Genomic DNA, 11916 nt, shown 5'->3' with positions numbered 1-11916 from the left:
TGACTCGTGGAGAAAGTGAATAAGGAAGTGTTATTTACCCCATCTCATAACACAAGAACCAGAGGTCACCAATGAAATTAACAGGCAGCAGGTTTGAAACAAACAAAAGGAAGTACTTCTTCACACAATGCACAGGCAACTTGTGGAATTCATTGCCAGGGGATGTTGTGAAGGCCAAAACTATAATAGGGTACAAAAAAGTTCATGGAGGATAGGTCCATCAATGGCTATTAGCCAAGATGGTCAGGGATGCAACCCCATGCTCTGACTGTCCTTAGCCTATGATTGCCAGAAGCTGGGAGTGGACAACAAGGGATGGATCACTCAATGATTGCCTGTTCTGTTCATTCCCTCTGGCATTGGCCACTATCAGAAGACAGGCTACTGGGCTAGATGGACCATTGGTCTGATCCAGTATGGCCGTTCTTATGTTCACCTCTCCTTCACCAGGAAGGAACGCAGGCATTTCTTTAATCTTGGGTCCATGTAGATAGCCAGATATTATGCTCTTTCTTGTGCAAAAAAGCACAAGGACAGGATTTTAAATGTCATACATTTAATAGACCTTCTTGTCTCATGACATCTCTTTCTTCTCCAGCTCTTTCTCACTCTCAGATGCTCCCTCCTTCACCCATCCACCACCCTGGGGAAAATCACAACAGCAATGCTTTGTTCAGCCATGCCTCCTATTTAGAAAGTGTAAGTCATCCAATCAGGCAGCAGAAATGATGCCATATGATTCAGGTGACCACTCATGCATCCTGAATAATGAATAATCATACCAGCCACTTCCACAAAAAATCTGGTAGATGGAAATCATTTGCCCCAAACAATCCATTGATGCTGCCTAAGGTCTAAGAAATCAGGTTCATGAACGGTTAGCTACCCTGAAAAGGGGATAAATGTGCAATGAATGTGATTTGTTTTGAACAGTTCAGTCTGCTCTAGCTGTCTGGTTTCTATTGTAGCAAGGATGAGCAGCTCCTGTGTGACTCTGGCTGAGGTCCTGCAGCTGAAGGGACGCCCTTTGGAGGAGGAAGATATATGGGCTCTCTTACATCTGGGCACAGAAAATCTTCTCCAGGACCTGCCCAAAGGTGAGTGGATGGTTATGTTTTGGTAGCTGTCCATCTACCTGCCTACACTGGTCACCCTGGAACATTCATATTGTTCTGAAGGACTCCTGGGATTCCCCATTATCAAGACAGAGAGCAGTGATGAGAAAGACAGGATCCTTCAAAACAGACTCAGACGTTTTTAAATGTGACAGCTATCTCTGTGTAATCTGCTCGGACACCAGCAGGGAGTTCATTACAAGACAGTGACCTTGATTTTTTGCCCAAGCCCTAAATTGCTGCTCTGAGGTCACGTCCTCTGCCTAGAGTCCCCACAGGTATTCTTTAGGGTGGAGTTGTCTGTGACAGCAGGGGATTTGAAGTCCCTTCCAGGAAGTCTCTTCCAGTCCTGTGTTAAAAAGCTGACACACCCTGCTACAACGACACAAAGTGCAAAGCCATCAAAGTGTGTAACTAACATTCCTGTAAAAAGAACAGGAGTACTTGTGGCACCTTAGAGACTAACAAATTTATTAGAGCATAAGCTTTCGTGGACTACAGCCCACTTCTTCGGATGCATATAGAGTGAAACATATATTGAGGAGATATATATACACACATACAGAGAGCATGAACAGGTGGGAGTTGTCTTACCAACTCTGAGAGGCCAATTAAGTAAGAGAAAAAAACTTTTGAAGTGATAATCAAGCTAGCTCAGTACAGACAGTTTGATAAGAAGTGTGAGAATACTTACAAGGGGAGATAGATTCAATGTTTGTAATGGCTCAACCATTCCCAGTCCTTATTCAATCCTGAGTTGATTGTATCTAGTTTGCATATCAATTCCAGCTCAGCAGTCTCTCGTTGGAGTCTGTTTTTGAAGTTTTTCTGTTGTAAAATAGCCACCCGCAGGTCTGTCATAGAATGACCAGACAGGTTAAAGTGTTCTCCCACTGGTTTTTGAGTATTATGATTCCTGATGTCAGATTTGTGTCCATTAATTCTTTTGCGTAGAGACTGTCCGGTTTGGCCAATGTACATGGCAGAGGGGCATTGCTGGCACATGATGGCATATATCACATTGGTAGATGTGCAGGTGAATGAGCCCCTGATGGTATGGCTGATGTGATTAGGTCCTATGATGATGTCACTTGAATAGATAACATTCCTGTGTTGGCAATAAGGAGAGACAAGACAAATTCAGGTGGCTACCCATTCAACTAGTAGGAGGCTTTTATTTTTCTTGGTGATAAGCAGATGGGCTTAGAATAGTGAGGCAGGACATAACAAAGGGGAACAGGAAGCAGCAGAAGTCTAGGTTGGTGCAAGGCTGAGTATTCTGTCACTTACATTTTAGGTATTGGTCATGCCAAGCGAATGCAACATTTTGAGGTGTTATTAAGCCTCTTGAATGTCTCTGGTTTTAACTAAAATGATAAAACAAACAAGCTTCCCTACAAACAATAATTGCTTTCTGATACAGTGCTATGGAGGGGGAAAGGGAGATGGGGACAGGGTTAATTGATTATTATTATTTTAAGGGCCTTTAATTTTTTAAGTTAAGAAATGCCCAAGCTGTTACGAACTTGCCACTGGTATTGAGTGTGTAGCTGCTTTGGCTATGTATCCCTGTGGCTGTATGACTCCTTAACCTTTCCTTCCTTGTTCTCATGTCTGGGACGCACAAGCCATGTTTCAGGTGTAAATTGAAGATGATTAATCTTTTTGTCAAAATGCCAAAAGATAGAGGCATGTAGGGTTTACACCCTAGCTTTTATCCTTTCGAGACCCTCGTTCCTGCTACATGGTCTAGGCTGGAGAGAATGGCTTAGTAGCCCAAGTCTCCTGTTTCTATTACGTACATGGCCAGGAGTCCCAAGTACAAATACTACCAGGGTCAACTCAGTCCTTCTTCTTTTGAATGGAAATAAACCAAGTTGAGTCTGTGTGGGTCTTTTTGACAAAGCCCTGTCTTGTGTTTATGGACATTTGAACCCATCCTCTTTGCTGTGTTTGGTCAAACTCACATGGACGGATGGACACACATACACACCCTGTTTGGCGTTTGTTTGTGTGTTTATGGGTTGGTTGAATTCACTCCATTTTCATGCCAGAGTGGGCTACACTTCAGCAAAACTCAGCATTGACTCCAGAGGGAGCTGTTGGTTGCTCTGCAGTTCTGAGAATCTGGCCAGTTATTTAGATGCCTAAATATGGATTTCGGAGCCTAATTTTCCATTGTAAAGTGCTTTCGGATCCTTTGGGTTGAAATATACTATGTATATAAAGCAGAGAGAAGGCTGAGCCACAAAACCTGAATACAAACGTACCTAGAGTAGCAGGGATTTGGATCCAAGTGTTTGGTTTGACCCATTTTATGGGGCAATTGTGAAACTTGGATACAGATAAAAACTTCCCCAAAGTTCATGCGGGATGGTTTGGATCTGGAGTTTCCATTTAAAAAACACAATAGTATCTGACAGTAATTGGTCAACAACTGCAGGGTCACTATTGTAAGATGCAGGGTTACATGCAGAGCTGGTTGACTGTGGAGCGACAGCGTAGAGCAAAAAAATGGCCCAGCAAATGGCAAAGCTCAGTATCCTGGTGGTGAAATTCAATGGGAGTTGCGTGCTTACCTCTCTTAGGCCTCTTTGAAAATTAATGCTTTACTAGCAGATGACCCCTACTTGCCAGGTAGCCTCATGTGTTTTGACCCACAAGGCCTAGTAACAATCACAAATTAAATGTCTTAGTAGAGTTCAGACTGTTTGCACGTGTTACTGACTTGATTCTCCTCTCATGTGCACTGGCGTTAATCAGAAATAGCTCCACTGAAGTCAGTGGGGTTATACAGATGTAAAAGTAGTGTACATGAGACAAAAATCAGATCTCTGAGCGTCTATGTGACAAAATCAGCCCTGGCACAATTTAGTTCTCCTGGCCAGGCCACGGGTGAATTTGTCCACGTGAGTTTGATGCTACAGCCTCAGAAGCTCATTGTCCTAGCAGAGTGAACTGAACAATATTAACCCTGCAAAGAATCCTGTGGCACCTTATAGACTAACAGACGTATTGTGTCTCCAGAGAGATTGAAGGATAAATGGACACAAATCAGATATTAAGAATGGCAATATACTAAAACCTGTAGGAGAACACTTCAATCTCCCTGGACACACAATAGCAGATTTAAAGGTAGCCATCCTGCAGCAAAAAATCTTCAGGACCAGACTTCAAAGAGAAACTGCTGAGCTTCAGTTCATCTGCAAATTTGACACCATCGGCTCAGGATTAAACAAAGGCTGTGAATGGCTATCAGCTACAAAAGCAGTTTCTCGTCCCTTGGTGTTCACCCCTCAACTGCTAGAAGAGGGCCTCATCCCCCCTGATTGAACTAACCTCGTTATCTCTAGCCTGTCTCACTCTTGCTTGCATATTTATACCTGCCTCTGGAAATTTCCACTACATGCATCCGACGAAGTGGGTATTCACCCACGAAAACTCATGCTCCAATACGTCTGTTAGTCTATAAGGTGCCACAGGACTCTTTGCTGCTTTTACAGATCCAGACTAATGTGGCTACCCCTCTGAAACTTATGCTAGTTTTTCCTACCCCTCTGAATATTAACCCTGCTTTCCTGCTGATCCTGTTTTTCAGATCCACTTATCCATGTGATTTGCCCATGGTCAATGGTACTTTCAGCCAGAGGAAGTTTGTCTTTCCAAGACAATGTGTCTCACCAAGAAGCTGCCCCTTTCAGGGCACCAGAATTGCTCCATGGACAGAGTAAAAACAAGCATGTTGGATTGACAAAGGTGAGGGTTTTTGAACAGCCTGATTGTACCTTGGAGTTTGTTAGGCAAAATACTCCGGTCCAAATGTGTCAGCACAACAGACCCAGCATCTATCATCAGACTCCCTCTCACAAGGGCAGTGAACAAAACCAAGTTAAGACTGTAGTTAAGGCTGCGAGAAAGGTTTGTCTGGAACCTAGAACCCCCCTGAAATCAAGGGGCATTTGGGATTCTACTGCAATCTCAAACATCATCCCACGGTCCCACAAGTCTGGTGGAAATGGGCCAAAGTGATTTGCACCAGCCACCTCATCCCATCTGAGAAGTGACCCCCTACACTTCCAGTCACCCCACACACATATTGTGAAGGGAACATTTAAAAAAAAAAGACTTTTATCTAATAAGGTCATTTTAATGCCAGATACTGTGGGAGGATAGTGCTCCCTTGATTCACATCCAGAGCATCCTTCCATGCCTATCTCACCTCTCCCTGTTGGACGGATAGCCTATTCCTCAGCACTCTCTACCACAGAGGACCCCCTGCCATTTTGGGGTATATAGAAAGAGCAGGAGGGCTGATGGCAGGATGGGCTAATTCAGTGTGGGTCAGAAACTGTAGGACTGTTCTAGTTGAAGCACCTCTCTGCTCAAGAGGGGGTCCCAGAGGCAGCCACTGGCTTCATTGGATCTGGGCTGTCCGTGAGCTGGGCAGAGCTGTGGGGGGCCGGGAGCCATTAGGTGGAGATGCAGAAGCCCTATACGGATTGGGTTCCCATCCTTCCATGGCAAAGAGGGATCCTAGAGTAAGGCTAGAGAGGAATAGTCTCTTAAAGTTAAGTCCCCCTATTAAATCAATGACTGTATGAAACCTGGCTAATTGAAAGCAGCTTGTCTGTATAAACATGAGACAGGAATGTGCTAATCTTCCAAACGGATTTTGCTTAATAACTGTTGAATAGACACCCTGCAAAATGGGTGTCTCTGGCAGCTTTGCTCTGCTGGGGTGATTTGCAAACTGAGCTCCGGCCCTCTGAAGCAGATGGGGCTAATAAACATTTTAATAGACATCTTTACCGGGTTTGTTCTTGTGGCAGCCTGCTGGCAAATGGAATCACAGCTGGTAATAAACAGGGATAACGTCAGGGCTGCAGAACAGAACGGAAACCTCCTCAGGATGCTAGAAGTGCAAGAAATGGCCATGGCAGAGCTGAGGAAAAAGACATATAGCAATGGGGACCAGATCTTCTGCTATGCAAGGACAGAAAGAGAGGTGAACGGACCCACTTTCTCCTGTGCAAGCTGTAGAGCAGCATTGCTCCCTGGTGGGTGGGGGGCCTAACTCCAAAGACAGGAATATGCACCAGATCTTGTCCTGCCTGATGCTATGGTGAGGGACGCTGACAGTGCTGTGCTCCAGGAATCCTACCAGCCAGGGGAAGGCGAACAGCATCTATGCATCCCTGTGGCTCGCGACCCCAGCTAGTGTGCAGAGGCTCCTTTCCTGTCTTGGGATCACTCACAAACACTCTTGGATGCCTCTTGATTGCCAACCCCTCTGAGAGTGTTTTTTGATGCTCCTACCACCATGCTGCCATCACAGTCCTAGTGCAGCACTGTAATCCTCAGCGCTGTCTTCAAGGAGAGGAAGCAGTCTCATCAGCCACAGGCCTGGCTTCCCCTGTTAGCCCCTCTCTTTCCTTTGCCCCTCCTTCTTGTGCTTTACAATCACCTTCTCAGCTGCTGGGATAAGTAGCCCCTGAGCACATCAGCCCACAGTCTGATTAGGTAATTGTCTTCCGCCCCTCAGTCAGGACTTCTCTGGGGAACTAGTTAGTGCCTAAGTGACCAGAGCATGGCTCAGCTGCTGGCTCGCCAGCCTGTCAAACCATCCCCAGCATGTGTTTTCATGCATAGGAGACAATCTGGCCCATAGAGCTGAAGATCTATTATGTCCCACCTATTCCATCTCTCTGCTAGTCAGGGCTGTGTCCCATTGTACATGTACATGTGCTCTATCCAGTCCAGCTTTAAAAGTCCCAATCACGGCTCACGGCTTCAGAGATCTCATTGCCAGATGAGTTCTCTGTAATTATTGACATATAATTCATAACTGGTTGGTTGGATGTTCTTGTTTGCCAGATGCTGGTGTATTCTTTGGGAATGACCCTCTATTGGTCAGCAGACTATCAGGTTCCTCCAAACCAGGTCAGTAATATCAATATCTTTGTTTTCCTTTATTTTGTCACACATTGGCAGGTTGGAAAGTTGGGTGGTATGAGTTGAACTTTCCAGAGTCCAGGTGGGAAGTTTATGGCTGGTGTTTTGGCTTGGCCCATTAGAGAGATCAGGACCAGCTGGGAAGCTCAGAGCCAGATGCCAAAGTTTAGGATTATCCAAATCCAGGATTTGCATTTGCATTGTATCTTTCTTTAAGAGTCAGGATTCCCTAGCCCATCCCATGAGGCAAGGGGAGGGGAATTTCCTTCATACCAGAAATAAGATAAATAGGGCTTCAAGCTTGGTTTCAAAAAAAGAATTACCGGTAGGTAAGCTCATGGAGGATAGGTCCATCAATGGCTATTAGCCAAGCTGGTCAGAGAAGCAACCCCATGCTCTGTGTGTCCCTAAACCTCTGATTGCCAGAAGCTGGCAGTGGACGACAGGGAATGAATCACTCAATAATTGCCCTGTTCTGTTCATTCCCTCTGAAGCACCTGGCATTGGCCACTATTGGAAGACAGACTACAGGGCTAGATGGACCATTGGTCTGACCTAATATGGCCGTTTTTATGTTCTTATGCTGAAGAAAGTCACATCTGCATCATTTTGGTGACCTGTATGTATACAGTATTGGACACACAGCTCTGTGCAAATGAAGATGACTTGTTCAAAGCATGGGATGGCTGTGAAGTGACTAACGATCTCTCTTTCTGCCCTGGGCAGATTTTTACCACCAGAACTGCTATTAGTAGCCAACCATTTCCTGCTCAGCCAGTTCAGTGTCTCTTCAAAGATTTGCAGGAGGCACTCTTGTTTCACTAACATATCCTTCGAGCTATTAACTGCGCATTGGTGATATGGGAAGCTATTATTATTTAGTCCATCTGAGCTCCTTTTCTAGGATGTTTTACTTCTCCGTGGTCTCAGTGTAGGGAGTCCATAACCTAAATAACCACGTAGAATTTAAATATCTGGTCTCCATAGAAACATAGATTTGAGTAGCTCAATTCTTGACCCTTCTGAGACTGAGAGAGTGCCATGCAGCTTAAGGATGAGATATTAAAAATGAATGATCTGAACTTCAGATTTGTGGAGCAGCCACAGTGGCTGTCAGTAGCCACATCTCCCCCTCGATGCACTGTTCTGAATCATAATATCTGACATTTACCTTCAGTGACATCCTCCTTACCAGGGTGGCTTCATTTCAGTGGTACTCTATGTATCTAGACTGGGATTTCCCAGGGGCTAAGGGAATTAAGTGAATTCTCATTGAAACTCAAAGGTCCTTCAGAAAATTCCAGCCCAAGTTCATGGAGCATTTTACAGTGTTTTATTTAAATGAGAGCTATTATTTACCATTATCTCCCTGTTGTCTCAGTCCCTTCAGCTGAGTGATCAGTTACATGCCCTGCTGCTAAAGCTGTGTGAAGATCTGTCGCATAAAAGACTTTCCCCAGAATCCATTTTGGAGGCATGTGAAGTGCACCAGAAGGAATCTTCCTCTTCTCCTGCAAGTGTTTACATCCAGAGAATGGTCAAATTTGTGCTAGGAAGCATCACTGAGGTCAGTACCTCTTTTATTTCCCAGCAGTGACAATACTATAGTAGTCCTGGTTGGGGTTTTTTTGGCGGGGCAGGGAGTATGGACAGTAGAGTAGAATATTTGAGAGCAAGTCAGCCTGTGAAAAGTCAATGATGGCTTGAAATGAGTGACTCTTGTGCCATGGAAGATGGTGCATGTACTTTCTTCAGTGTTTAGGTTGCATTTTTCTATTAGGCTTCTACATATTTTTGACACCATGGAAGCAGGGGTGAATTTTTCCAAAAGCACCTGAAAAATCAATGGGACTTAGGCTCCTACGTCACAGAGTTAGGCAGTTTTGAAAATTATACCCAGATACCATTACGTTTTAGGAATACAATGTATTGTCAACATTGGGATGCCATGGCCCCAATCCCAGGATTGCAATATTACCACTCCTAGAATTCTCAGATGTAAAAGCCCCAGCCCAGAGCATGGTGAAAACCTTGAATGCTGGATGACTTTTAAGACTAGCTAAGTACCTTTAAACAACTGTGCTGTGGGTTATGGGCTACATCCTGCTGGATTTACCCATTCAAGTAACCCCACTGTATTTCAGAGGGAATACTTGTGAGAGTAAAGGAAGTAGGAACTGGCTCTAATTTCCCCAAAACCAGATTATGTGGCTGTCCTGGGGTTTACAAACCCCATCTGGGCATAGGCAGAAGGGAGAGGAGCATCTTCCCCACTTTCAGGCAACCAGGCTGACCACTCCCCAGCACAGCTGCCAGCATTGCCAATCATGGTGGCATGCAGCCACAGCTGGGACCAATAAGGAAAACAAGCCCTGCTATAAAGCAAGGAGAACAGAGTGAGATAGGGAAGCAGAAAGGCCTGGAGTAGCATAGGGACAAGAGTCTCAGGCCAGGCTGACAGGATACTAAAGGAAAATTGCAAGCCCTGAAGTTTTAGGGCTGGTTGACTGATTTTTATGTTAAATTGATGGATTGGGTTAATTTGAGATGAATAGAGGGAGACTAGTTAGGAGAATGCTGGGACCTCTGGGAGACTGCCTCTAGAGCAGTTGACAGTGGCCTTGTGTGGGTGTGTGCCCATGTGGATGAGGCAAAGAGACTTCCCCATACAATGTACCTCCACGCATAGAGAGTTACAAATCCAGTCTCCATGGGATCATTTCCCAAACTTCATGCTCCAGGCTAATGCCACAGTGATAGTAGCTTTTCCACAGGCTGTGAGACTTCACACTGGCCAATGGAACTGGCTTCACGAGAGAGGAGAGCATGCTCCCCCTATATAAAGAGTTTCCACTTGCCACTCTGGTTTATGTCATTCTACGAGCTCAAAGACATCCTACCTATATCAGGTACAATATGTGTGAGGTCCCTGCACCTCCTTTGCTGTGGGGCTGGGCCATAAAGGCACAATCAAGCCTGAAAGGTGGTGGTGTTAATAAATAAGCTTGATAAATTGTTTTCAAGAATTTACGTTTTCAGGGAGCACTTTTGTTGATATTTTGATTGGGAAAAAATGGAAGAGAAAGTCAATGAGATTTTCAAATAAAATGTCCTCTGTTTTTTGATCAGCTCCAGTTAATAATAATCCAATAGTCCATTTGCAAATAGTTTATTTCCATCCCCAATAGGCGGTATCATTTATTTAACACACACTCACATACAGTGTCACTGATGAGCCTTGGCCAAGCTGAGGGCAAGGAGCACTTCCTCATGAAGGTTTGAAGTCCCCTGGTCTGCTGATATTGACTTGCAGTGCAATTGGTTTGCAGGTAGAGCAGATAGCCACTGAAGACAGCCACCTGAACAGAAGCCATGTGATAAGGAAAAGGCTGCACGGGAAAGCATCTGACAGCTCAGCATTGCCCTCCCAGCTGAATTTTCATCAAGGTAAAGGATTCTGGTTTACACTGCGCTTCTCGGCGTCTTCCAGGCCAGGTGAATTGTTTCAAATTATGTTGGGTCAATTATATGTAGAGTTGAATATGATATTTACTGCTTTGCGTCTGAATGAGCATATGATGGAGAAAAATCTATGACAACTCAGCAAGACTTTCACTGCTTACAGGTTCCAAGGACTGTGATCTGAAGGCTAGGGAGCAATGTTAAGGGATCAGCATGCATATATTTAACTCCTTAAAACAGTCCACATGAAAGACACTATACGAAAAAAAATTGTTTTGGTACTCTGTCTCCAACTGAATGCTCAAAGGTGAAGAATAGTTTCCCCTGAATTCATGCTCAAGCCATTTCAAGAGCATATTCACATATTTCCTTCTTGAATAGCCCAGTAAAGGTCAGCATACATCTTCCTTTCAAAAAGATTTTTTTTACTCTTACTTTTATTACTCCTAGAGTGCTTTTAAGAAACAAGGCCAAATTCTGCTCATCATATCCATGGAGGCAGCCCTACTGTAGCCAACTAGACAACCCACCTGAGAAAGGCAAGCGGGGTTCATGCTTTTGGATTCCTGGTCACAATGTACGCAGCAATCCATCCTGACTTCATGATTCACTTTAACTGAACTTCAAGATGTTATTGTCCCTCCGGGTAAAACTCTGCTGCAAGATAAATATTGACTTCGGCTTCATGTCCTTTTGTTTCCTCTCAGGTCAATAAATCTTGATGTTCACCTCAGCAGAAGTTAATATCAGTGTATTTCTGTCCTGGTTTTGCCCCTAATTCAGCAAGCTCTTATGCACAACATACGAGTAGCCCAGTCTCTATTCAGCAAATCATGTGAGCACATGCTTATGTCTCATTGACTTCAATAGAATTAAGCACATGCTTAAAGTTAAACACTTGCTTGAATGCTTTGCTATATCAGTACCTTTGTTATTTTAAAGTATGGACATTCGGGGTGCATTTTCTATTGAGGGTGCATTTCATTGAATATTTTTCCGCTTTAAAAATTACCACCCCAAGTTGTAAGGCCCAGGAAAAGGATAGGGGTAAGATATAATAGAAGCAAAGAGAGGGGCTGCAACTTCATGATGTTTTGGGTCACCATTCTTGGGGAATTGCTGCAGTTGCACTGTATGGTGGATCTGTATCTTGGCACTCAATGTGGAGCACACCTGAAGGAGATAGCTGGGGTCTCTCGAACATGTGACTTTGAAGGACAGAAATAGCTAGAACTTGCTCCTTGGCTACCTGAACCTTCCTGACACTTTTCAATTAAAACTTGATGGAAATAATGTGTACATTAGGCTCATGTTGGTTGGGATCACTGAAGGGGCTGTAGGGACTGCTTTCTGTCAGAGTAGGGCTCTAAAAAGCACGAGGGAAGAG

The 11916-nt window shown here is 44.3% G+C and overlaps 1 protein-coding gene across 1 annotated transcript in view; it reads left to right on the top strand.

Moving 5' to 3' along the window:
• Nucleotides 1–973: 973 nt before the first annotated feature.
• FRMPD2 (FERM and PDZ domain containing 2) overlaps nt 974–11916 on the top strand; it is a 65804-nt gene continuing 54861 nt past the window's right edge. The window contains exons 1-5 of the mRNA XM_034775829.1: nt 974–1097; nt 4714–4871; nt 6990–7055; nt 8449–8634; nt 10397–10514. Coding sequence (XP_034631720.1) covers nt 974–1097; nt 4714–4871; nt 6990–7055; nt 8449–8634; nt 10397–10514 — 652 coding nt within the window. The remainder of the gene's footprint in view (nt 1098–4713; nt 4872–6989; nt 7056–8448; nt 8635–10396; nt 10515–11916) is intronic.

This window comes from Trachemys scripta, chromosome 7 (genome assembly GCF_013100865.1).
Source record: "Trachemys scripta elegans isolate TJP31775 chromosome 7, CAS_Tse_1.0, whole genome shotgun sequence".
Lineage (NCBI taxonomy): Eukaryota > Metazoa > Chordata > Testudines > Emydidae > Trachemys > Trachemys scripta.
The sequence above is the reverse complement of the archived record's forward strand: the minus strand, read 5'-3'. Positions and strand labels throughout refer to the sequence as shown.